This window comes from Triturus cristatus, chromosome 7 (assembly GCF_964204655.1).
Source record: "Triturus cristatus chromosome 7, aTriCri1.1, whole genome shotgun sequence".
NCBI classification, from domain to species: domain Eukaryota; kingdom Metazoa; phylum Chordata; class Amphibia; order Caudata; family Salamandridae; genus Triturus; species Triturus cristatus.
Genome location: NC_140590.1, coordinates 1,715,392,890 through 1,715,420,255, shown reverse-complemented (window position 1 = coordinate 1,715,420,255; position 27,366 = coordinate 1,715,392,890). Strand labels below are relative to the sequence as shown.

The following is a 27,366-nucleotide window of genomic DNA, read 5'->3' as shown; positions in this document are numbered from 1 at the left end:
CAAACACCGCAGAACCACACATGTACAATGAAACACATCATAGTTATCGCCCCTCCCCTTCGATGCCAGCTACCTTCTCATTTTGTAAAGTAATTGGTTTTTGAATTGGGTAAAAGAAATACTTGTTCACGGCGCTTACAAGCGACAGAAGGATGGTTTGGGCTGCTACTTATACAGAGATGATTTTTATTCAAGTCCTCGCACGCCTTTCAGTTGTATTCGCAAACCCACTTTTCCTCTTTTTCTCGTTAACAGTGCATATCTTAGGTCGGTCATGAATTTGCCCCTACTGGTGACGTAACAATTTTGCTATAAACAAACACAATACTTTCTACAAAAGATACCAAGGGGTTTTACATAGAGCCCGCGAGAGGTGCATGCCAGGTATTTACTGTCCGCACTCGGGGGGGTTGGAGGCTTTGGGAGCCATTGTGCAGGACTACCCTGGCCTCGGTGCCAGCAATGCGGGGCACGTGCGGAATGGCGCCGGGGGGGGGGGGGGGGGCACACACTCACGCACCCACCGTGAGTCAAATATAGCCAGCCCCTGGCCACGGCGAACAATGGCCGGGCTTGGGTTACACGGCAGCAGGCTGCCGCTGTTTGTTGTGAGCGGAAGGGGCGCGGGCGGGGCAGAAACACTTGGCTCTGTGCATTAACACCGGCCCTGCTGGCGCGTGTGTGTACCCAGCGCACGCCCAGCCGAGGCGGCCGCCGATGCCAGCTGCAGGGGACAGGACGCCCGAAAGATGCTCTAAAATGGCCGGCGTGGGACTCCTCGCCGTTTGCAGTCCGCTTTCTCTATCTTTGGCATGACAGCAGCCACCCCAGCGGTAAGCGGCCAAGCCGGGAACAATAGAACAGACCAAGGGTTCGCCTTCCCGTGCTTTAGGGATCGTCTGAAATGTGCTTCACTCTTTACGTTGAAGCTAAGCGGAAAAAGAGAGCAGAGAAAGAGATCAGGAAGGGGAAACGAGAAACAAGAAACACGACAGAATCAGAGAGAGAAAACTGCCTTTCTCCGAGGTAAAGCAGAAATGCCTCGGAGAAAGGCAGCGGTATTTTCGGATTCGGGGGCGTGTTCCTGCTGTTCTAAAAAGGGCGTGGCTAAAAAGTGGAAAGAACAGCACGGAACACGCCCCCGAATCTGAAAAAGACGGAGCCTATTTGGAGGGACGGCTCTCTCCTCCAATGGCTGGCCTCCGTTTAGGAAGCCAGCCAATGGAGGAGAGCCAAAAAGAGAGGCAGGCTAAATAGCCACTCTAAGAAACATTAAATCTCCGGACTTCCGGTTCTGCCTTCGGCAGACCGGATGGTCCCTCGACCTAAAAACAAATGTACTAGTTGACCGCTTTTCAGGACTCCGCCCGTGTGACTTCATTCTCTTTTTGTTGCCCACTTTGATTCCCCAATTTATGGGTTCCCAAAGTAAAGATTTTCCAATTCCAGAACAGCTCATGACCTTACAAGCTAAGAGCAGGGAGTTTTGGCTAACAAAGACATCTTGCTTTTCTGACTTTGCCTCTTCTATAGACTACCTTTCCTCATTGGATCCCAAGCAAAAGCTCTCATCACTCCCTTTGCCCTCCAGGCTACTTGTCTGCTCTTCATCTGGCTAAGATTATTTTATTTAGGGTTTGTTTGTACAGCGCTTCTAATCACCAGAGCTGATTTCCGGTGCTTATCTGAGCTATTTCCTCTGATACTTCTGCCTCTGATCTTGACACGGCTCTTCCTCTTTCAACAAAGTTTCCTCTTTTTTATTTTTAACCACTGTTGACTTTCCTATACATATTGCTCTGCAGTCCGTGTCTCCCTATAATTTGGTTTTATTTATAGTGCTTAGTAATCGTCTGTTTTTAGCACTATAAATGATAGAGCTTATTGTTGTTTACGTAATAGTACTCAATTTGAAATCCTTAAATGGAGGGAAACCAAAAAATGGATCTGAACTCGTAATGTGTAGATCACAGCAGTTGTCTGGATTAAATCTTAACCCACTGAGCCATCTAGCCAATTTGCTGTTTCTGCCTAAACAACTCTGGTTTCTTTCTTTGTGCTGTCATCCCGTCACCTGCTCTCCCTCTGTCCGAAGATTATCTGACCTTCTATTTACTGGACTCAATGGGTTGGCTGCCTTTATATTTCACTTGCCAGCCTAATTTCCCTCCAACATCCTCTGGTGTTTCTGCCCTCTAATTCACTAAGGTTTTCTCCAGAACATGTGTCCCTTTTCCTAGTACTAGATCCCTTCTTTCTCAATGTAGTCCTTGGATCTTGCTGTTGGCCTCTCCAGGTATCCCTCCCCTAATATCTGGCCAGCCCCCCTCTCTAGAATATTACCTGGTGATTCTTTCAATAATTCACAGCTCGGGTGTCTGTTCTCTCCACCTCAATCCAGCCTGGCCCCTTGAGGTCTGCCGCAATGCCATCTGTGAGTCTTATGACGTTTCTTCATTGATTCGGGTATTATGCTATTGAAATATCCACTCTCAGAGCTGTACTGTCCAGGCTCTTCAATTTTGCTTCCTTCCTCCATGGCAGTCATTGTGCTCCTCGCCACTCCCTTCTATTGCTCTTACTGCACAATTCTGAAATAAGTACATTTGCTTTGCCATCACTGCGTTGCCATCAATACACTGGTCACAAAAACTGTCTACATTTAAATGCCACGCCCTGTGCTGTTCTTCACATGTCTTTACTACTAGGGTTACTGTGTGAGAAGTTGGCAGGGCAGCTGTAATGCAGGAAGCAAAGTGGGCTGGTTAAGGTAAAGGGGTTGCTCAGAGCCCTTAGATGAGTACAGATCACAGAGTGGGTAAAGAAGGCTGAGCAGCATGTGATGAGCGGAGGCAAGGTAGAAGCAGTAGACAAGAGAGGGGTTTGGAAGGGATGAAGCCTATGGTGAAACAAGTTAGTGGAAGGGCAAATGTTTTACTGCTGATAGCAAGAAAACAGTGTGGAAGGTAATACTTTATAATAAGAGTGTTTGCAAGGGCAAAGAGGCAGAGGTGGTCTAGTTTACTTTGGCTTTTATAGTTGACTAGTAATCAGTCCTTGCTAGTCTTTATAGCTTTTAGTTTTATAGAGTATGTGGGACAAGTGGATTTCTTTACAGGGCTAGAAGATTATTGCACCCCTTTGTCCCTTAAACAAGGACAGTTTTTAAAAAACTCTACACCCCTGGGGTTGAAACTCTATTCTACCTACATTTCAAGCTGTAAAGTGCTTCCCAAGAAGGCAAGTGCTTCAGCGCCAACGCACCACCTAGGGGTAAAAGGCGCTACATAAATGTTTCATTACAATCAAACACGAGATAAAATACAGGCTTTCTTGGCTCCGAGGTTAGGGGCTGACATACAACGCAACAGCGACATCTGACGGCCAGTTACTGCTTAGCACTGTGTTAGCCATCTGTGGAAGTAGTTTATGCACATTTATCCTCATCAGTGACATTCACGTCTGGTGTTGGGTCACAGTGTGTCCGTAATCCCCCCTGGATTTGTATTATTGATAATAGCCATACCTACACAGAGTTTCCTGTAGTAAGCCTCACTTCCTCCATTGTGTAAAGGTTTCCCATCATCTTGGTATCCAGGTAATATGCATCGTTTTCCACGCAGGTGGTCCCAATGTGGAACGTGACGTCATTTGAGCTGGAGCAAGCCTATACAGGCCGCAGTCGAGCTACAGCGCAGGTCTCCACGTCTTTCAAGGAATCATTCTGACCGACCAAAGACATGCGCACGGCAATTCAAGACACGTATTGTCAAAAACAGTAACCTCCAAATCACAAAACCACGTAGCGGCCAGGTCTGGTGGCGTGCCAAAGGGTGCAGAGTTAGAGTGGATTTTAGTAGATTTGCAGCAATTTGCATTGCCCAAGATGCATGAAAGGTGCCTTGATTGGGATTGTCCTGAATAACTATTTCAGTAAGCAGCCATCTTGCTTGAGGTCAGGCTCCACCTCCATGTTAACATCTATGCTGGAAAAGGGAAACATCTGCAGAACCAATGTTGGAAAATCACATTTGTTTCTTAGGGTGACACCAAAAGTATATCAAACTGCGCCCACTGTGTCTATTTTGAATGTTCCTGAATGGTTATAAAAGACGCTATTGGAATTATGAAGGTTTTTTCCCCATTCCACTCTTCTCTCTCTCTTGTCTCATGTTTGATTTAATAAGCTACAGCATTGTTTATGTATAATAGCAACCCCAGCCAGCCAAAGAGTTCAAACAACAACTGATTTGCCTATTCGTTCACCCTTAGTATTGTTGTCAGTGTGGAGGGGAAGCAAGAATGTTTTTAAATTAATGTATGAAAACTATCACTTTAAAAAACCAAAACGCTTCTTCTCAATGCACGGATATAAACTGATGTACTAAAATGAAACGGTCCTGCATCTTAATGAAATGCACCTTTTGTTTTTAAATTTGATGGGACTTTATCATATTTTTACACATTTGCTACAATATGTCTTTATAAGTAAAGGTGTTCTTAAAGTTTAACAGTGCAGGTAACCCTAGTTACTTCCTCTCTTTAACCGCGATTAACCTTTAAATAAATGCTTGCTCCTACATATAACCTGTATCACTGCTTTAAGGTAAGCTCTTGTGATTCTCAGTGCTGGTGGTATTGTCATAGTATATTACTGGGCAATGGCCCCTAGTTCCTACAACGCTTTTGATTCTTGAGTTTGCTGATGAAGACGCGTACATTTCCTCATCTGTTAATGAGGGTTGCCCAACACATTTTAGTGCATTATGTGACGCTGTTGCAAATGGAGACTGTTTAGACTTAGGACTATTTGACTTGTGAGACGATTCTTCCACATTTCCTAGCCACTCTCTAGCTTCTTCACACTAGGGTTTCTCTTCTTGTGGCCTCTTACCGCTTCTTCCACTGATTTGGCTATTGCTTGCTCTAGGACTAGGTGATCCTCACCTCTCCTTTCTGGGATCAGTCAACATGGAGACTGAGAGCGAACAGAACAACAACTCTACAAATGGCAGCTCGACCACCACCAGCGGGAGCAGTCGTCCGCAGATCTCGCAGATGTCTCTGTATGAGCGCCAAGCTGTGCAGGTGAGAGGAGGAGACGATAGATAGCACTCCTCCCCATTGTGGCATTTCTTTTCACTCCCGTAAGGTATGTGACAGTAGTTGAAGAAGTCACATTAGCCTACCATGACCTTCGTTTTCTGCATATGCGTGTCAAGCCCTATAAAAAAATATACAATATTGCCCTACCAGTTTATCCCATCAGAATCCTCAGCTGATCCAGCTGGTCAGAGTCCACTGGTTTGGTAAACCCTCCTTAACAACAGAGTTCCTAATATTGTGTCCTTAAGAGGAGGTCTGACTGGCATTACTAGTGATATCGTAATAACAGAGAGTTACAGATACTTGCTACATCCTCTACTGCTGCTTTCTCATGTGACTTTTTTCTCTAGGCCCTGCAAGCTTTGCAGCGACAACCAAATGCTGCCCAGTACTTCCACCAGTTCATGCTGCAGCAGCAACTCAGCACAGCCCAGCTACACAGCTTGGCTGGTCTTCAACAGGTGAGATCCCAAGTGTTGAATGCGGAACTCAAGAATTTGTGTTCCAAGAACAAAAGACAAATCCCTGCTGTTTGCACAAACTTTATCTTTGGGTCTTTATTTTTTACCCTTTCCCTTAGGCAAGCATTGCAGCCAGCAGGCAGGCAAGTTCCCCAAACAGCAGTACAGCTCAGCAGACCACCACTACCCAGGCTTCAGTGAGTATACTTTGACTGATTCCCCCATAATAGGTTTTGCCAACTGCCAGTCGGTGGTAACTCTTGTTTCCTTGTAATTCATGTCCATTCCCAAGAGCCCAGTGGTTTAGTTTCCCTGCTGCAGTTAGCAAATGTTAATTCTGTCAGTGAGCCAACGTTAATCCAGGAGAAAATCGTAACTCCGCTATTACGATCTGTCTTTGTCACCACATGGTGTCCTAGCGAACCACAGAGATCCAAATGGAAACTACACACCTGAGCCATTCATTAATATGATGCTGTGCACTCACCCACCCAAGGATATCATGCTTCATCATACAGCCTGCTTTCAGTCGTGTGTGTGTTGCATCACTAACGGTCTCTCCTTCGCAGTAGAGATTTCTTATATCCCTATTTTGTGTAAAGTGGAATTATCTCACTATCTCAAGGTGTCATGATTATATAGGTCAGGGCTCAGCATCCTTTTAATGAATTGTTGAGGTATGTAGTTTCCCTTTGGCTTTGTGTGTTTCACCAGGACACTTTGTAGTGACACAACAAGCGTTAGATTAGAACAGCGAGTTTCCTATTTCTCCTCGAGTACTGATAGTTTACTAGGTTTGATTACAGAGGATGTACTCTAGGAAACAGTGACACATTCAGATATGCATTCAGGAAATCTACCACTGCAGACACTAGAAATGCATGCCTTTAATAGAGAGATCCCAGAGTCAGTCCACTGTTCCCCACCCCCTGCCACCAAAGAACACACACTTAACACAAGAAAACAGTGTCATCTGTTACCATACTAACGGGACCCAGGAACATTTCATTCTCTGATGCCAGTTGTTTTATTTATGAGTGATACACTTACCTAGTTGATCTTTTCCCTGTCCTACTAGTTCATTATGAGCGAATGTCCAAGGAATGCTGTGTCATAAGGCTGGCACGACCTAATGCCAGGAACAAGAGTGTCGCCTAGGGGAAAGAAAGATCAGAGTAATGAGTAAGCAGGAGCAAATATGTGCATTCAGTAGAGTAACCCTAAGAAAATACTAGTGAGCTTTGGCCTTTTTGCTAACACCAGAGGAATGAGCACAACAGCATAGTAGCTTTAAAGCAGATTATGAATATAAAATGGCAGGATCTAGACTAGAACAACTTCTTATACAACAAGCACGGACAAAACAAATAGATATGACTTTTGTAATGATGAATACATTTATTTTTTTAGTGATGAGCTTGTTAGCACATAGGGGAGTGAAAATGTGGCTAGACTGAAGAGAGGGATGAAACAGTATGACTACAGATGGTAAATTTCCAGGTATTGAATGGAAGAACCTGAGGAGCGATAGATAACTTAGTGAATTTAAGTCCTTATAAAAATACGGTTACGATTCCATATAACCCATTATGATGTAAGCCACGTATTGAGGTCACGATCGCTCCCCAAATTAGAATGTTATTGAAGCCCAGAAGTATGACTTTATTTTATTCCAATGCCTCAGATAGTAAACCTTTAAATACAGAGTTTGAAACCATTTGGAACCACAAATTCGTTTTTAGTTTCCGTATTCTGGCAGTCCTGAGGGTGGGGCAGGGGACTTGCAGAAGAAGAGTTATCGGCTTGAGCACTGAGGTAACAGTAAAGGTAGGATACTGCTCATTAATAATGTCTACTAAAAGTGATGCTCCGAGCTGCCTTGCAGACCCAAGCTCTATAAACTGACTGTGTAGTAGTACCTCATAGGAAGCTGTGATATGTCAGAAGTCTGATATACAGTGTAAAGAGTCTAGGTGTTCCCTTATGAGGGGACTGGGGCTTGCGATGCAATCCCAAAGTGCTCTGCTAGGAGGTAGAGTTTTTGAGTAAACTTAGTCTTAACACAGAGGAGTGCAATACATTTGCAAATAGACACAATGGTCAATAACTTACACACATGACTCAAGAAAAAGATCCACACCAATTTATAAAAATAGCAAGTATCTTTATATATGCTTAGGCATCAGATAAAAATCGTTCAGGGTAGTATGTTTTTAAATATAAATTCTTTGCACTTCAAAAAGTGGACACAGTGCAGTTTTTGAGTTCCTCAATGTTATCCAATGGAAGGAAGAAAAAGTTCTGCAAACAGGTATAGTTATTTAATGGCTGAAGCTCCAGGAGTTGAGGTGAGTGGTGGGCAAGGTCCAAGACAGCACCAACAGTGCACCACCAGCGGCACAGGGGCGGCCAGATGCAGGGTGCAAAGCAGCATTGAGGGCCCAATGTTATTCTATGGAGATCGGTCTCTGCAAAAAGAGGCTGCAGGCTCTGGCTGGAAGGTCAGTATGGTTGAACCAACAGGCGGGTTCAAGTCTTGCAATGGTTGGGGACATAGGTACATCTGGGGGTCCTCTTCTCCACCTCCCGGGGGCGACGGATGCAGATGTGACTTTAGGCGTCTGTTTTTTTTTTACCTGGAGCAGTCGCGGTTGAGAGGGCCTGGATGCAGAGGCTCCAGGCAACGTCAGGGAGTCCACTTTTGCGCACAGTTCAATAACTGCCAATGAATGAATCCGTCCTCGGTGTATCCAAAGACATCTTTAAGGACCCAGTCTAATCCAGGGCCTGAACTCCTCTCATAGATAGGAAATACAGGCCATATCCAACTGGCCCTATTTACATACGGGACCATATCCCAGTAGATTCCGTGGTTATCACCACAGCCAGCAAGAGGGCTGCAGCACAAGGCACTAGAGAGGCGCCTCCTCCACACAAAGAAAATAAACGTATTAATGCCGCAGGCAAGAGTAGCAGCAGGGCACGCAAACCACAGGAAGATCGACAATTCAATTGGCCTTCTCCCCCGATACAAGAGGCCACCTGGGATGAGATGCAAGACCTGATGCAACATGTTCAAGAAGAATACAAAAAAACCGAGGGGAAGATCTGGTAAATGAGGAGAGGCCGATATCGAATGTGCATTAGACAGAGATGACATTGCGGCATGGGGCATCAGTACATCAATCATGCACCATAGAAATTAGTGGCTACACTTCTTTGGGTTCAAACCACAGGTGCTGCAGCACATTCTTAATATCCCATTAGATAGAGAAAACCTCTTTGGGCCTGCTGTGGACAAACAGCTAGAGCAAATAAAGAAGGACACAGACACAGCCAAATCCATGGGTGCCTTACAAACAACACCTCAAAAGCAATAGCCCTTTCAGCCTTATGAGGGGCAGCAAAAGTCTTTATCCCAGAAAACACCATATATCAGCGCCAGCTGTTTCACCAGCAAAGGCGTGGATACTATCGAGGAGGCTACAAGAACAGGGGATGAGGTAGAGGTATCCCCAACAAGGGCCCCTCCCACCACCAAGTATTGACTTGCCCACACCTGTAGAGGGAAGGCTGCAACAACTCTACCAGTTGTGGCCAAACATCACATCAGACCAATGGTTACTACAAATAATCAGGCAGGGATATTGCCTAGAATGAACTCAACAGCCACCAAATATCCAGCCACAACGGCAGATGTTAAATCCACAACAGCTACATCTGCTAAAGGGAGAAGTAAATCATTTGCTGGAGCTTCTAGCCATCTATATGGCTCTCAAAGCGTTCCTAACAAACAAAACAGTGAAAAATGTCCTTCTACGGACAGACACTATGACTGCAATGTATTACATCCTGAAATAGGAGGTGGGTGACCCATTCCAAACAACTAAACTAGCGCAGACGGTATGGAAATGGGCAAACAAACACAAAATCCTCCTCCTGGCACTGTACATACCAGGACAGGAAAACTTAATTGCAGACCTGCTCAGCAGGACACAGCAACAAGTTCACAAGTGGGAAATATACACACCATTACTGCAACAGTACTTCCACCTCTGGGGAACCCCCACACTAGACCTGTTTGCTGAAAACTCTAAATGTCAAAACTTTGCCTGGGGTAGGAGGTTTGACACCTCTGCCTAGGATGGGCTTTGTTTCTGGCCTCAGAGAGCAGGGGCTCTTGACCCAGGGGTCCAGAAACATGTCTGGTGGTGGCAGGCTTCCTAAAGCGAGTCAGAGACCCCACCAGAGTTTGTAGATATTCAGAAGTGCCCTCTGTGTACTTGTTTTAATAAATCCAACACTGGCATCAGTGGGTTTATTAAGAGGAGTTTGGTACCAAACACTCTTGGGTTCAGCGAAGCCATCATGGTGCTGGGGAACTCAAGTTGTTGAGTTTCCAGCCCATGTACTCTCTATGGCTTCCCTGGCACTTACAATAGACTTGAATATTGTAGGGGTATGTCTTCTCATGGAGATGTGCCCATACCCGAGATATAGTGCACCCTGCCCTAGTGCTTGTGAAGCCTTCTAGAGGGTTGACTTGCCTATACCTTAGGCAGTGCTGCTTTGACATGGCACACAGGCAGTATGTAATTTCGATTTTGTTGTTTTTGTTTGCACCAAGGCGTGCCAGTGTGAGGGGTCCCTCGGTGATCCTCTTCACTCCCCATGCCCTCTGTGCCACGGGTGCCAATTCACTAGGGACTTACAGGGGGATCTGAAGTTGTGCCAATTGTGATACAGGTTTAGGGAAAGGAACACTGGTACTGGGAACCTGGTTAGCAAGGACCCAGTACTCTACAGTCAAAGTTGAATCAAAAACCATGAAAAATACGGGGGGTACGGCAACAGAAACCCTCTTTCCTACACCATCCATAGTAGTGCCGTTCATTACTATTTACTCTTATACTCTATGTTGTGTTTTATATTTATTTTATGACTTGTTTTGTAATTACCTATTTTATTTTAAACAGAAAATGATGTACTGTTCCCGCTTATAACAAAAGTGCTGTGTACTGCTGTATTAGGACTGCCTTTTTTCTTTACTCGAAAACCAATACAGACTTTGAAATAAAAAAAAAAAGTTCTTGGGAAAAGTGATGACCAGGATATGGCCTTTCTTTAGGGTATACATTTTCTTACTAATGAGGAGGGTGAAGTATGTGTTTGTTCAAGAAACAAATTAGGAATGGACTACTGCTTGAAAAATGTAATTATTTCCACTTTACACCGACATCAAACCAAGGCAAAGGAAAATAATTGTACCACGCCCAAAAACAGTGTTGGCCTTTATGCGAGTTTCTTTTAGACTGGAAATGTACAAGTTTCCTTGGGGTCGTAGACAAAATTATAACCGGTTGGCTCACTTTTCCAGCTTTGGATGCATAACATTGCAAAAGTAATTAAGCGACGTAAAGTGCTGGCTAGTGACAGTGTCTGCTGTTCATCTCTTGTCAAATTGTGTGCCAAAAAAGCGAAAAGGAGATGCAAGTCATTTTGTTTTTCAATTTGCTTCTTAGACTACAGAAACCGATCTAACTTGGCTGGAGCTTATCACATCATCTCCTTCCATCACCAGTACAGACACAAAGGCAACACATCAGGAACACCTCGTTAGTCAAAATTAATTATTCATATGGAATAAGTAGCCAACATCAGATTTAAAGGACAACATTTTCAGCATTACAAATGTTAATTTTAGGCAAAATTAACTTTAAAACAGAAAAAGGCCTTTGAATGTAGCAAAATAAAGCCGTTTGGTGGGTTATTAAACGGACCTCCAGCAGCAGCAAGCACCATGCGGGGAACCTTGGAATGAAGTGTCATGTAGTCCACAAGATATGCACGTGTTAGACTTCTACAAAAAGTTTGATACTGGCTTAACCATGCATTTCGTTTTTTTTTTTGCCACAATGCAATTATACTGCATTACATTCATCTTATTATTTATCAGTGGTTCAATATGGCTGCTTGCTAAATGGTATGTAAGCACAATGTTGTGTTCTTTATGTGTGTCTGTGCGCATGCCAGAGTGGTTGCTGATATGCAAGGAGTACTGACTAAGTGTCTAACCCCTGGGGGTGGGGGGGGCGTGGTCGCCACTGGGTGGTTACAGTCAGCGCTTCTATAGGAAATTCGTTTTTTTGTGTTGCTAATAACTTTGGCACCATTTGACGAGTCTTCAAAACCACTTTTTTTTTTTTAAGTGCTCTCTTTTTCCTAGTTTTTGCATAGAAGTTTCAGTTTGATCCATCAAGCGGGGGTAGGGGGGGCAAAATAACAGTGTCCCATGCAAAATCCCCATGCATTTTCCATAGACTTCTTTAAGAAGCGCTACCGCCAAAAACTACTGCACAGAATTACACCAAATTTGGCTTGAAGCTATATCTTGGATCGCAGATTGTGCTTTTGTGATTTGGTGTAGCCCTTTTTGACATGGCCACCCCCACTTTGTGCCTGGTAACTGATGTGATTTCGACTGGAACTGCACTGGGTTCCTGCTAACCAGGTCCCCAATGCCAGAGCTCTTTCCCAAAACTGTACAATTGTTTCCCCAATTGGCAAAACCTTTAGCACTCTCCGTAAGTCCCTAGTAAATGGTACCCTGGGTACCCAGGGCCTGAGATACTAAAGAGGTTCCCTAAGGGCAGCAGCACAAATTGTGCCACCCTTATGGGACCCCTCACCAAGCACATACAAGGCTGCCATTGCAGGCCGTGTGTCTTGGTGCAGACAAAAGTGAAAATACATGTCACACATCCCTGTGTGCCATGTCACCCAACACTGCATGTGATATTTGTAAGTCAATCCTACAGCAGGCTTGACAACTCCAAGGAAGGGTGCTGAATATTACAGATGTGGGTATACCTGCATGAGCAGATATGCCCCAGTGCTGGTCAGCCCTATTACTGCCAGTGCTAGTGAACAGGGAAGCCAGTTTAAAACGTGCTGGACACTGGTGAAAACTTGCTCAAGAGCTACATGATGGCTTCACTGAAAATAGGGATGTTTGGTATCAAACATCTTGTATTGATAAACCCACACTGTTCTGGTGATGGATTTTCCAATCCACTCACCCAGAGGGCACCTTAGAGGTGTCCTTGGAAAATCTACCATCCTCTGGTGTGCTCCCTGACTGGTTTCTGGCATGGCAGCCTGTGACCCGAGACAATGTTCTTACCTCATAGGTTGCAAACCTCTGCTCTCAGGAGGCCCAGAATAAAAGTCTGTCCTGGAAGAGAGTGTAACACTCCCTGCCACAGGATGACATGCTGATTAGCCTCCCCAGTCCGGCAACCTTCAAAGAGCTGCCACCTTTGGAATGTGATTCTGGCTCCCCTCACAGGAGAGGAAGCCACACTCTTTGTCCAGGACCCCCTTGGCACCTGGGCACGAGGTAAAAGTAGCTAGTCTGTTAGACGCGCCAGCTCCAGGCTGGTACCACCCCTAAGGGGGGGGCTACTCTGAGGTAGACATAATTTTTCAGAAGTAGCCATCTTTGTGATGACATATTGGGAATTCTAGGACAGGGCTATGCCCACTTCCCACAGAAAGTTGTCATATAGGGGGTGTAGTGACCCCAAGGCTACTACCCTACACTCCCCTAAAGCCCCTTAATTCAGTATTTAGGGGAGTCCCTGGCACAAGAGAAGCAGATCCTGATGACCTAAGGAGAAAGAGGACACTGAAGAGCTGAAAAAAGCAAAGAGGCGAGAAGCAGCAGCTGATTTGGTACCAGTCCTCTGCCTTGTCTGCATCCCTTGTCAATAACTGCACCAAAGTCGACTCGTCCTGCAGCTGTTGACTCCAGAAACTTGGGAGGACTACATGCCTTTGATATAGAACCAAGGCTCCTGTGGGACAGCTGAACTGTTCCCTGCATCTCGCAGCAACTCCAAAAGAAAGGACTCGGAGGCCTCTGATACAATTAAAACCCGACACCTGAAGCCACCACTGTACCTGTTGCTCCAACCCCAGTCGAAGTGGGCCAATGGTGTCATCAAGGATCCCCAGCCCTCCAGAGCCCGAGTCCATCGAAGTTTCACCCCTTGTGGACCCTTTGTCGCCTGCAGCTTCTGCACGCAGGCCCCCTCTACCGCAACTGCTTTGGTAACGAAAAATCTGACGCCTAAAGACACCTCTTCAATTGTCGCCCCTGGGCCTAGGGGAAGAGGACCAAAGATATCCCTACATCCCAGAACATCGTGAGGCCCAAGTACCCCTGTTGGTACAGCCCGACTGGCCTTCTAGCCTGAGCCTGCAGCCTCTTCGGCAAACACAGCTCTCAGTAGAACACCATTAGGCTCCCAACACTGTTGTGCACCCTGTACTCTGCCGCCCTCGTGCCGCCACTGGTGGTGTACAGTTGGTGCTTCCTTGGACCTTACCCACCACTCACCTTAACTCCTGGAAATTGGTCCCATAAGTCGCTGTACTATACCTGTTTGCAGAACTTGTTCTTCCTTCCATACAATAACATTGCAGAACTAAAAAACTGCAGTGTCCACTTTTTGAATTGAAAAGAATTAATATTCAAAAACGCATTTACCTGAACGATTTTTCTCTGATGCCTAAACATATATAAATATATTGGCTATTTAAAAAAATTGGTGTACATCTCCCTGATTCGTGTCACGTTTTAGGTCTCACCTGGCGTTAGCAGCGCACATGCGTTGCTCTCGCCATGCGAGGGCCTTTATGGAATTGATACGATTTCAGAAGGGGGCTTTAAGCCACGCCCTTCTTTTCCATTGGCTCATGTCCTCGTTTATATTAAACGACAGCGTGTGATTGGCAACCGGGGTTTTTGGTGTCCGCCTTGTCCACTTTCAGGACGGCCCATTTCGACTGGCCGACGCCATGTTTGTTTCTGTGACGTAGGGGGATGTGTTCCTGGTGTGTTGTGCAACAAAGAGGTGTACGGCTTCCTGCCTGTTTCGCTGCCCGCGCACAGCAGCCTCCGGAACGTGCTGCTAGAGATATCAGGTGAGTGGCAGCTGTGGGCGCTCTCTGCCGACCTCTGTCTCTGGTTATGCTTTGTTTTTAGTTGTGCCCCGATGAATGTTGCCGTACTACGAAAAACAGCAAAACAATTGTAAATCAAGTGGAAAAACCGCAATCAAACCATGTGATGTGGTAAACACTGAGTCTTGTGTAGGAATCCCAGCGCCAGTTGCCAATTTGGGTACATTACAATCCGCTTTTGGAATAGCACTTGCTTCCGTGGATAACAGTCGCCATCCCTGGAGGGTCTGGTCTGCTCAGGTTTTAGGGACTCTGGTGTTGGCTGCTAACTCAGCCTGTGTATGTGCTGTGTACATTTGCCATTTCCTAGATACGTATGAAGTGTTTGCACAATTATGGGTGTGGGATTGTCCTCCAAGGAGTATGCCACGTACATGCCTCCAGAGAAGCAGGTGGAGCCATTACGTTTTTCTTTTCGATATTTTTTAGTTATGCAAAAAAAAAATATACTTTTGAAAAACGTTCCCAAATCTTCCTGTGGATTTTGATATTTGCATTAAGTAGGTGTTCAGAAAATCTCCAGGCATTGCCAGTACTCTGAAAATCCAAGCCTGGGAAGTTACTTTGGGAAACCGGTTCAAGAAATATGTAAATGAGAACTGGTCTCATTGTCATGTAAATGAGACATGTATAACAGTACTTTTTAAAGGGGTCACATTTATTTCTAATCTGTCATCGAAGGGAGGGTAGGGGGTTGGGAGTGAGGCTTTGATACTGAATGTCAAGTCTGATTCGAAAGTTACATGGGCATTTCCTCTAAGATGAGATCACTTTCTCTCTCAACATTTTGTTACAGGCTTTCACCCAAAAAATTAGGTAACAGTGTTGCTACAGTACTGGTTCTTGGTAGAGATAAGGGTAGTAAATTAAATCCTCCAGAACAAAATGGTAAAGACATTTTTTTTCGGAGGACCCTATACAATCACCAATATTGGCCTTTCTAAAGTGTTAAGAGGGGATTATCCAGGGGTAAACATCAGCGGCTTTACCCAAATTCTTACAGGTTGGATTTAGGGCCTGGAACGTCCATGGGGGGGGCTCAATTCCTAGCAGTTGAGATTAAGCCAGTGTAATGTCCTGAGTCCAATTATGCATTGGAATTTCCAGGAAATTTGATACATATACATGAGATTGAGGCTGCAGAATATCCAGGCATCCCAGTTCTGACTGATAATTTGAGACTCTGGAATTTGTAAGGGAACCAGTACTAGCCAGTAGGGCGTAGGCGCTTGGATATTCGGTGTACGTGAGACTGAAGTGTAATTTCCAGGGGTCTCAATTCTTATAAGAGATAGAGGCTTTGGTTGTTGTGGGGGGGGGTAGTGTCTAAGGATGAGATTGAGGCAGTGTGGTGTTAAGGAGTAGGTGCAAATTAGGCTATGGAATGTCTAAAAGCCTCCTGTTGTGCAAATGGCGAAAAGTAGCCTCTGTATGATTCAAAAATGGCTGAAATCTAAGCTGGAACAAGACATTCCATAGAAGGCCATGGGACATTTTGGCTTGTGGGAGCACATTATACAAAACAATTGGCCTCTGTTTACCTTTTTATATCCTTGAATAACATGGAAAATCATTGGGTCCGTCTTTGTTTGGTCCTCAATTCTCCCTTGGAAGCTCGTTCAGAAATCCTCTGCTTCAAATCCTGGGGAGATTTGCAAAGGACTTTGCTCAGTGCACATCTGGACGTTGCTTTCACGCCTCTACCACTGCAACCTGAAACCACTGAAAATACTGTACCAATAAGTAGGCACACAGTAGAAGTGATTTTGGGGAGATGGTTATTAAACACCAGCAAGAAGAGTAAATCTTGTTTAAACCTTGAGTGGTCTTCTTCCTTTAATGAATGAATGAGAATGGTTTCTTCTGCAATATGTACAGTCACGGTTTGCCTCCATCTTATACAGGAAGATGGAGCATCTTTACTTACACTGTTTAATTAAAATGTTTAAACTTTATTAATCTCTAGCGAAATTGGAATGACAGCCTTCAGCCCTAGTACACAATGTGAAAGTTGTGAACATTTTTTACATACTTTCCAGTCAATAGCCATCTTTTTTTTTCTCAGATGGAAAAAGTAATGTTCAGCACATTTTACGAACAGTTGTAAGAACGCAGCAGGTTGAGCTTTTTCTCCAATTGTACGGAAGCTGTTAGTGCAAATGAGCATTGGTTAAGAGAGCTGGTCAGAACTGGGACGCCATATTGAACAAGCATTTGCAATGCAATAGGTCTCGTATTTACGCGAGTTTAAGCTATTGGCATTGCAAATGACAATGCGTTTTATTTATGTTTCAAAAACCAAAACATAAATAAAAGGCATTGTCATTTACAATGGCAATAGCTCAAAACTCGCGTAAATGCGAGACCTGTTGCATTGCAAATGCTTGTTGAACATTGTGTTTATTTGCAGATGTCTTGAACTCCTCTCGGTTAAGCCTACGGTTGCTCAACCACACAACCGCTAATAGGGCACCCTGGGATTGCTAGAACAATCCCGTGTCCACTTATAAGGGAACCCCAGGACTCTTTACATGGTATAAATAAATTGGTTTAGTAGTTTTTGAGAAATTAAGGTTTAAAAATATTTATTTTTATCTGGACGGTTGTGTCCGTGAGTCTCATGAGAGTCTTGCCGGAGTGCCAATTAAAAATAGTGTTCTGATTTTTTCCTTGGGCCATCTCGCTTATTCAGGAGCAAGCACTCTGACTGCCAAAAACATGAAAAGAATGTTGCTGGCAGCCATTAAAGGACTCAGAGACTTAGTCCCCTGTCCTGAACTTTATAAAAAACTTAGATACTCCGCCCACATAGGGCCCAGGGAGGGACACAGTGGTTTCCATGCTTGCACCAGCAGGAAAACTTGTGTTTGATCCAATCTGGCGGGAACATTCCCAAATCTTCTGCCAAACTCGAGCAAACACTTGAGGCTGCTCCCAGCCAGCGAGAGCTTTAAAAATGCTACCGCCAGCTGGGAGAAGACTTGTTTTCTGGTTCCTTGCCCACACTGATGTGGGCAGGGAAATAGAACCACAGATAGCTACCACCCGGAGGGAGCAACATATATAGCTGCTCCCTCCGGGTGGGTGCAATGCCAACTCCCGCACCATGTGAGGGAACCTGTTGGGGGCTGGGGGCCATGTGTCTCCCCTCTGCAGCCCAATGTGTGTATGGTGGGTGCCTAGGGTGGGCACCCACCTATTATAAAGACAGGCTCCGGGGGATGGGGTCTCTGGGGCCATGATAGGCTTGCAAGGGGGTGGGGCAAACGGCCCTACTCTCCTTTTAACATGCATATCGCCCTGGGGGATAGGGTCCCCAGAGCCTAATGAAGTTGGGCCATGCGGCCTCCCACTCTTTTAAAATAAATATGGCCCTGGGGAATGGGGACCCCAGAGCCAAATGATAATCTGGGAGATGGGGCCACACAACAACCCCTCCCCTTATGAAAAAATTAGACTGCCCCAGAGGAGGGGGTCACCGGGGCCTGAGAAGGCTTGAGGTGGTGTCATGCTGCCCCACTTTCCATTTAAATAAGACGTGGCCACGCAATGGGGTCCCCGGGGCCTATACCTTTTATTGACTTTTTGGCCTGGGGAATGGTGGTCCATGGGGCCTAACTAGGCTCAAGTTTCGGGGACCTATCCCTCCTCCCTTTATTAATTACTCAGCCCTGGGACATGTGGTCCCCGGGGCCTAATAAAGTTTGGGAAGGAGACCATACAGGCCTTCTTCCCTTTTTAACAAAAAACAGCCCCAGGGGATGGGATTCACCAGAGCCTAAGACGGCTCAGGGAGGGGGGGGCCATACGGCTCACCTCCCCTTTTTTATTGCTTTCGTCACATGGGATGGGATCCGGGGGCCTAAAAAGGCTTGGGGAGGGGGCTGCGCTTCCCTCTTCTGTTTTTTTATAAGATTTGGCCCCAGGACCTAATTAGGCACCTCTGGTCCTCCTCCCCTGTTTAATTCTATTTGACTCTGGGAGATGGGGTCATTGGGCCAATTAAGGGTCGGGAAGGGAGCTGCATGCTCCCCTCCTGTTAATAGATAAGTCTTGGACCCAGGGCCAGAAAACGAACCCCATGCTGCACATGTGTGCAGTTGGCAGCCAGGTGGGGGTTTGGCGACTGGCAGTAGGCCAAGCCCTGTGACCGCACCCTCCGCTGCGCACGTCCAAAGGCTGTGCACAGTGTGGTGTTTGCTGCCTGGGGGGGGGGGGGGGGTTGGTGGACAACGCCCACCATGCGCAGTGGATGATTAGGTTAACGTATGGTAATAAAATAATACTATACCTTAAAAATTCACTGAAAAAAACAAAGGTTAAAGTAGCATTATAGTAGGTGAATATGTCAGCGACATTTGCGTTTTGCACAAAAGAAAACATGGACATTTACCAGTTAGAGGTAGCAGCTCTAACTATAACTTGCGCCTCCGCCATGCATTGCTTTTGGTCTCACATATTACATCACTCATGACACTGGCATCCCAAATGACATTAAAGATGACATCATCCAAGCTTCTTCTGTTGTCATTACTATATAAACTAGTATGGCTTTAGAGATATTAAATTCAGTACAAAATAAGAATAGTATGAAGCATCATTAATGCCATCACAGATACAATTCCCTTAGGTGTAGCAAGCATGTGTTATGTGCAACAGTGACCCTATACCATTTACTTGTGGGTAGTCTAGTTCACATTATCAATAACCACAGATATATGGGAAGTCCTTATTGCCACAGTGTTCAATATGTAAACAACTGTTCAGAGAAAGCCAGGTTCCTCAAGATACTGAATTTCTGTCCCAAAATTAATGCCCTACTACAGGCAGCTTTTATCTGTATTAAACCGCTCAGTCAGTGGACCTACAATGAGAAATGAAGTTGATATGAGTACAAAAGTGGGAACTTTACTAAATGAAGAGAGAGAAATACACCACGGAGTATCAAAAAAGTATCTGTTTGGAACAGTGTACATTATATTCAATACTTGTCAAAAAATACAATATTCAGTCGAAAGGTGCTAAAGATCATACAACCTGCTGCCTTTATACAGTGGTGAGAACTTTATAGATAGTCCATCTTTTGAAGCTACACAAGCACATGTACATGGGTTAGTACCTATGGGTTAATATCTATGTTATGTAGAAATTGCTATGCTATGAAGATTCACTCTAATAACTGTAGGTTACTTACAATAGTTTGTATCTACTACGTAGAATCTTTGCCCTGTTGGAAATATTTTCTGCAGAACCAAAACACCTGTGTAGAACATACTGGACACAAGTCGTCAACTGTCATCTGCATGCAAAGTTACACTGCAGTACAAAGATTTATAACATGTTCAATACCTCTGCACACCTATGATGCATTAGAAGCACATGCGTTTTGTAAACACTTACTTCCATTATCTGGACACCGGATGTAAAAAATAAAATAAACTAGCACAGCACAATCATTGGATGATGTCATCAGTGATGTAATAAATTATGTCATAGAATAGGTCATGAGTTATGTAATATGTGAGTTCATAAGCAGTGCATGGCGGGGGCACAACTTAGTTAGCTCTGCTTACTATAACTGGGGAATTTCTGTTTGTTTTTATTTTTGTTCAAAACATCAGTGTTTTCACTGACATCCACCCAACTGTAACGTTACTTAAGCCTCTGGTTTTTTTCATATAGGTATGTATGTAGAGCTCAGGGTGACTATATAGGCATGCATTTTCAAGGCTACATTTACATAACATTACCCATAGCAGGACTTCCATCTTGAGGTCTCGTACCTACTCTTGTCTCCCCTCTGCTGGAGCATGCAGTCCACCTCCTCCTGCGCTGCCATGAAAGAAACACATAAATGACTTAATGTATTTTAGACTTTAGAGGTGCCTGTGAAAATGAGTGCATAGATTTGAATTTTGCTTTGCAGAATGGCTAGACTTATGTCCCAAAATCCGGGACATGTATTTTAAATTAAGAAGAACGTTGGGATGCTGGGAAAGTCCTCTCAAAAACTGGACTGTTCGAGGAACTTTAGAACATCTGTTCACCCTTCGTATCCATCATAGCTCTCTCTGAACCGTGTGCACATCACACAGCACCACCCTTGTAGGCTGAACTACAACTAATAACCTATCCACCATCCACTTCGAAAAAGGGAATTTGTGCACTCTACTGCCTTATAAGGATGTGAAGCATGATGTATATTCTACTTAGTGTGCATCCATTTGCATATACATTTGTTTAGAGCCCCTGTTCTTGAGCGTGCATTTGGTGGGAACTCCAGCTGGAGCTGTCTTCATCATGACCCACAAAGGATCAAACTATTATCTGTTAACTAATAGACAGATATAATTAGTAATGCCAATTAACAAAACATTTTTTGCAAAGTTACCAAAACCTTTAAACGCCTACCTGTGCAGAAATACAGTATAGCAATTGGATATGGCAGAGAAAAGAAATATTCACAAAAGTCCCAGCTAGCAGTGAAACTTTACAAGCTATACCTACGCCTCACTACTTTCTCACCAGGTTTGTGAGGATGGTGAAGCTTTTCTGTCTGAAATAGATGACTGGACCTTTTGGTAATCCCTAGCTGTTTAGCTATCTTAAACTGAAAGGTACATTCCTATTTCCCTAGCATTTTCTTATCTTTCTAGTTTTTTGCAGACCTAATTCGAAGTGACTTTTCCAGAATTACTTTCCTGAAAAGTGTGAGGCATTCAAAATGATCTTAGGTTCTGAACATTGCTTTCTTTCTGGGTCATTCTAGACTTAGGCACCACTGTTAATGGCCGTGACACCAGATCTCAACTGCTAGCAGCTAGTGTGAGCTTGAAAATCGAGACACCCAATTCATCTGTAATTGCTGAGAAGAAATATTTATTCCAGAGGAGACAGACTGGCAGTCTTTGGTTTTTAGGCCACTGGCCCAGAGAACAATGTGAGCTCATGTCTGTAGCAGGGTTGCTTGATAGTCACTGCTTGGCCTCTCCAAGTCACATAGCTCACTGTGCATGAACAGTGCATGCTCTCCCTGTAACAATTCCATTGGGCTTAAAAATGCCTTCTATGTCGGTGATTTCAGACCCTATCAAAGTGGCTCACGTGATTGAGTAAAACTTTTCATTCTGTCTTTCTTCGCTTGTGGGCCCACCGAGTAACTTATGTTATTCCTTCTCTTCCACCTTGGTGGGTTAGATTTGTTTGTTTGTTCACATGTGTTTTTCTATTTCCATGTTAATTATCTGATATATATATATGTATAACCATATATATATTTTTAGATCAACCTGGCCACCACATCGGCGGCTCAGCTGATCAGCCGCTCACAGAGTGTCAGCACTCCTAGCGCCACCACGCTGACACAGTCCATGCTCCTGGGCAGCACCACCTCACCTCCCCTCAACCAGTCCCAGGCCCAGATGTACCTGCGGGTAAGTCTGAACCAGAATATGGGGTTTGGGGAGCACAAGACATACATGGATGTATGCATTAACTGCTGTGCCCTCTGCAGAGCTGCCATAGGAAGGAACACAGGCAGCTTATTGCTGACTTAGTTTTGTGATGATGATCTGTAGATCTTTTATGGTCTGTAGATTTTCTAGAACCTTTTTACCTTCTTGTTGCCCATTGCATGTCCTTGTACATTTTTGGTATTGGTAGTAAATTCTGTGTTTTTGTTGACAGGTTGTACTGTGCTTCAGTCCTGTGAACCATCACTTCTTTCACCAATGTGATTTTTTTTATTATGACATGTGCTAGACCTTCTGTCATATTGGAAAATCTAAATGGCTTCCTTAAAAGTGTCCCTTGTGGAGTTTGAATTTATTATGTATTTGGTTTATGTTCACCTCTTTTGTGATGTGTAGTAATGTTTTTTTAACCAAAATACATGCAGTTAAATCCGTGCATTGAGAGAAAATCACATTTAAATATTCCCCATAACTACTGGCAGAGTAGTATTCCTCTATAAGTTCATTGTAACATCCATTCTTTAACCCCTTCAGTGCCCATGACGAGATAGTCTCGTCATGGAGCGCGGTTGCGCTGTGCCCATGACGAGACTATCTCGTCATGAACCCCGCCCGCTAATGAAACACCCGGCACAGAGCGTGGAAAGGGCGGGGCACTGAAGAGGTTAAGACACAAAGTAGTGATTTCTCATATCAGTAGCACTGTTCAGTGGTACCATCGGCATTCAACCATTGCTCTTAGGTAACAAAATGTGTGAATGCACTTTTATTGATCCACTTGCAGTAATTAGCCTGTTATTTGGCCTCCTCTATTTTCACTGGCAGGGTACTAATATATATATATATATATATATATATAGAGAGCTCTTACCAGAAGGTTGGGAAGTTCCACTCTGATATCCAAGTCTAGGTTGATCTGTCCACTAAGGATGCTTTCCTTAAGAAAAGACTGACGTTGGCATAATTCTGTAATCTAACATTTGTTTTGATATGAACCATCATTTCCTTGTCATCCCAGAAACTTGAACTGAGAGTTGTGTCTTGCTGAATAGGGGAAACAGTCAGTGTTGGGATGCTCCCAACTTAAGACCATAACACACGACAGATAGTCATGATGGATAGCCACTATTAAAAACAAGGTATTTCATTTCCAAATGCCATTGGCACCCCTTGCAAAAAGGAAATATGGGAAACAGGCTGCTGTTCTCAGGAAATGAGAAAATGCTTGATTTCTAGACAAAAGCCCTATTCCACCCTAGCACCTCCTCCCCTTCCCCCAACAACCCCTCCTAATCTTGTATCAATATGACAGTGATAGTTGCAAAGCCATCATCGAATTATTGATTTACTGTAAGGTCCCTGGACCTTTTTCAAAGACCTTTGTCCCTCCAGATCACGATGCCTCGGCTGTGTGACTTAAGTTTATCACTCAGATTTCAGTTTTTGTTAAACTGGAGTTTTACAGTCTAAAGAACATATTCCAAGGCATTGATAATCTTGTCTCTTTCTGCTATCTAATTGTACAAAATTAACACAACTTCAGATTTGAGCCATGCTTGGTTTAATTACCAGTATCTCTCAAAGTTGTCTAAATGTGATCGGTGCACATAGATGGACTGGACAGAGTATTTTTGCTGATCATTTGTTGAAATGAGATTCTGGCTATATCTGTAGCTGAGGTATTTGTTTTCATGTTTGTGACCTCCACAGCAACCGCAACTGGGGAACATCTTGGTCAACCGGAACCTGAGTCGCAGTGTACCCCTCACCTCTCAGCTCATCCTGATGCCCAATGGAGCTGTGGCCACAGTTCAGCAGGAAGTGTCCCCTACTCAGTCTCCTGGTGTCTTGTCTGATGCAGACCAGGTTAGTCACCATCTCACTTCCTCTGGCTACTGGATCACTTCCCTATCACATCCATAGAGATCTGTCTACCTGTTCATTTCTCTCAGTTGTATGATATCTATTTCTACATGTAGTTTGACGCTTTCTGCATCTTCTCGCCCATTTAGGTTCAGAACTTGGCAGTCCGAAACCAGCAGACTACTGCCAGCAGTACTCATCAGCAGAGCAGTGCACAGAAATCAGCACTTGCTGGAAACATGCAGTCATCGACAGCTCAGGCCCAAAACATCAGTCTGGCCGTAAGCCAGGCATCTGCCGCAGGGCAGTCCCTCAACCTCAGCCAGGCAGCACTGGCAGCGGGAGGTGGCAGTAGCAACGGTGGTTCTGGGACTGCAGTGGTTGCTCAGGGCACAATGTCTGGAGCCTGCCAGTTGAAAGGCACAGGGGTGGTTCAGCCCTTACCAGCTTCTCAGGCTGCAACAGTCAGTCAGGGCAGCCAGACTGAGACAGAGGTCAAGAAGATGGACCCCGATGGCGTGCAGACCGTGGGCATGAACCTGACCCGGAGCAGCACTCCAGCTCCCAGTCAGACCCTAATCAGCTCCGGTAATCTTCAGACGTCACCCTTTTTGTGAGCTGTTGAGCTTTCCTCACCAGAACATGGTGGAACTGCGGAGATGTCTATCCTAAATGTGCTTTGCCTTTTCTTATGCTTTTGTGATTATGCGCTTGAATGTTGTAAACTCATTGGCACACTATTCCAGGGTGTGCCACTGGTAGAGCAATCATAACCACCGGGTACTACAGGTCTGCATTGGATATTATGTCTGCACATTGAAACATATTGGTCACACTCTAGCTTTTCTACTTCTCCTTCTGGTAATCCTCTCCACTTCTCCAGGCACTCTGTCTCTTTGACCCTACTCATCACAACTCTCCATTAGCCTGCTCCTCCACCAGCTCTCCTTTCCCTGGTTAAATAAATGTGTATTCTTTCTGATTAATTACACAACAAATTCAGCCTACTGCACCCTATATCCATAGATTACACTCCAAAATTCCCAAATCAAGGCACAGGCCTAGCATAAATGCTTTTCTGCAATAAGCAGCATCTTCATTTTAGTTGCAAAGAGTCCACTTCAAAACTCTGAAGAATAATGTCATCATCTCAAAGCACTGCCCTCTAAGCATAACAATTATTACCCAGCTACCAATGCTGCTCAGTGATAATCCGCTTAATTCAGTGATAGTCTTAGACTGCCATATTCAAACGGTGTTTGGCCTTGCTCACCCCAGCCTAAATACAGTCTATCACTTTGTTTCCCAAATTTCAGCCAGTCCCACTGTACGTCATTGCATGCGTGTAGGAGTTCACACTGAAACTTCAAGAAGCCTTTTCATCCTTGACTAATAATGTGTTAGTTTTCATTGGTCTTTCTCATTGGTCTGTCATGTGCTGCCATTCCTGAATTCAGAGACTCCGCAACCTGGCAAATCCAACCACTATCTATACATCCGAATGTAAAACAGCCACACTTTTGTGAATTTGACTTTACTGTATACAGTAGGCTGTTGTAACGTGGGTTCCTCTTGCAAGCACCTTCTGAATCGTATGTGTCCTCCTTCCGTCCCCTGCCTCTCGCTCCTACTCATGCTACTGGTGCAGTACTGGACTTTGCTTTATCGGCCTGTAAAGTATTTTCTGAACCTCTTTTGTGAGCTACACTTGGTAATTCTGCTGCCTGCACCCAAGGCACTGTTCAGTTATGCTCTGCTTTTAGGCGAGGTAAAATGGGCTGAATGTGTGCAGCATTTCCTCACATCCAGGCAAAGGCCTTCTAACACATATTTTGTCTTTTGAACAGCAACCTACACTCAGATCCAGCCACACTCTCTGATCCAGCAGCAGCAGCAGATCCACCTACAGCAGAAGCAGGTCGTGATCCAGCAGCAGATCGCTATCCACCACCAGCAACAATTCCAACACCGACAGTCACAGCTGCTGCACACCGCCACCCATCTGCAATTGGCCCAGCAGCATCAGGGGCAAGCACAGCAGCAGCCGCAGCAGCAGGCACAGACCTTAGTCGTACAGCCAATGATTCAATCACAGCCGACCTCACTTCAGCTACAAGCTGCATCTGAGGGACCAACACCGACTGTCAAGACCCCAGTGCCCATCCAGCCCAAGCAGCCTAGCAAAGCCCTTCAGCCCCCTCTTGGCCCCAAAATGACACCACAGCCCCACATCCCTGTGCAGGTTGTGGGTAGCCGGCAGCAGGGGCCTGGACAGGCTCAGGCTTTGGGCCTGACCCAGGTCACAATGGGGGCAGTGCTAGCCCAACAGGGTGGTGGGCACTTTGTCAATCATGCCCCTTCTCACAGCCCACTACAGCAGCTGCCTACGCATTCATCTGCTGCTTCTGCTGGGCAAGCTCTGACTATGACGGTGGCTCCTGCTGTCCAAGAACCAACCCAAGCAGCTGGGGTCAACTTGGTGCAAATGCAAGGGACCATCTCAACTGCACAAGTAGCAAGGAATGCAGCACAGGTTTCAGCTGTGCCTCAGACTAATTCTGTCAATACTACGACCAACAATTACATCCTTCCTGGGCACCTGACGGTAAGATGAAGGGACGGGGGTGTAAGGTTCAAACGTGGATCTTATTGCCTCTATTTAAGTGTGCTATTCCTGTCATTCCTTATCGTATATACTTGGAGCTCCCCACTGTTATTTTGAAATTGAGCGAAATTTAATTCCCCAAAACTGCTAATGTTTCACACAGCAATGTATTCTTGTTTCTCATGGTGCATACTACACCTTTATGTAGACTCTCCCCATTGTGCATGAAACTGTCCCTGTTAGTGGAATCTCAAGCCATATAACATAATTTGCCTTGTACGTTTAATGGAATTTAAACCCCTTACCATCATGGCACTTTTCTCAAATAGTTCTCATGCTTTGAATACGTTTCGGGTTGAAAGGTCCAGTCTCTAAACAATGTAGATGTTTTTTTTTCTTCAGAGAACATAGTTACTGTGTGTCTACTGTGAAAAAACATGCTGTTTTTATCTTTTTTAGAGGGATTTTATTTGGTATTTTAAGGTATTTCATTGTATTTTGTCTTAATTTCAATGTTTGGGCATGAAATATCTACTCTTACCACTTTTTCTTTTCACTGGTCCGTCTTTGAGGCTGTAATATTTATTTCCACATTTTGACCCCTTAACCATTGTTTATCCTTGGCTATAATTTTTTTAGGGCCTGATTCCATGTGTTGTGTCACATGCAGGAGCCCCCTTCAAGCCCTATGTGACTGTCATGTGTGTAGGTGTTTTCAGAGAGCCTCAATATGTATCTCTCGCCTCAGTGTCACCACTTAGGAAAAGAGAACTTACAGATTGCCACTTGAAGGACTGTGGGTGCCAATTGAATTGCAGCTCGGCACCAATGG

At 44.7% G+C, this 27,366-nt stretch overlaps 1 protein-coding gene across 2 annotated transcripts in view; it reads left to right on the top strand.

Annotated features, from left to right (window-relative positions):
• Window positions 1–27,366, top strand: part of PHC1 (polyhomeotic homolog 1) — a 189,594-nt gene that overhangs the window by 41,259 nt on the left and 120,969 nt on the right. The window contains exons 2-8 of one of the 2 annotated variants that reach the window (XM_085619935.1): window positions 4,931–5,088; window positions 5,457–5,567; window positions 5,687–5,764; window positions 21,878–22,027; window positions 23,777–23,932; window positions 24,079–24,517; window positions 25,777–26,534. In XM_085619935.1, coding sequence (XP_085476061.1) covers window positions 4,931–5,088; window positions 5,457–5,567; window positions 5,687–5,764; window positions 21,878–22,027; window positions 23,777–23,932; window positions 24,079–24,517; window positions 25,777–26,534 — 1,850 coding nt within the window. The remainder of the gene's footprint in view (window positions 1–4,930; window positions 5,089–5,456; window positions 5,568–5,686; window positions 5,765–21,877; window positions 22,028–23,776; window positions 23,933–24,078; window positions 24,518–25,776; window positions 26,535–27,366) is intronic. The other variant, XM_085619936.1, reaches the window with a different exon arrangement.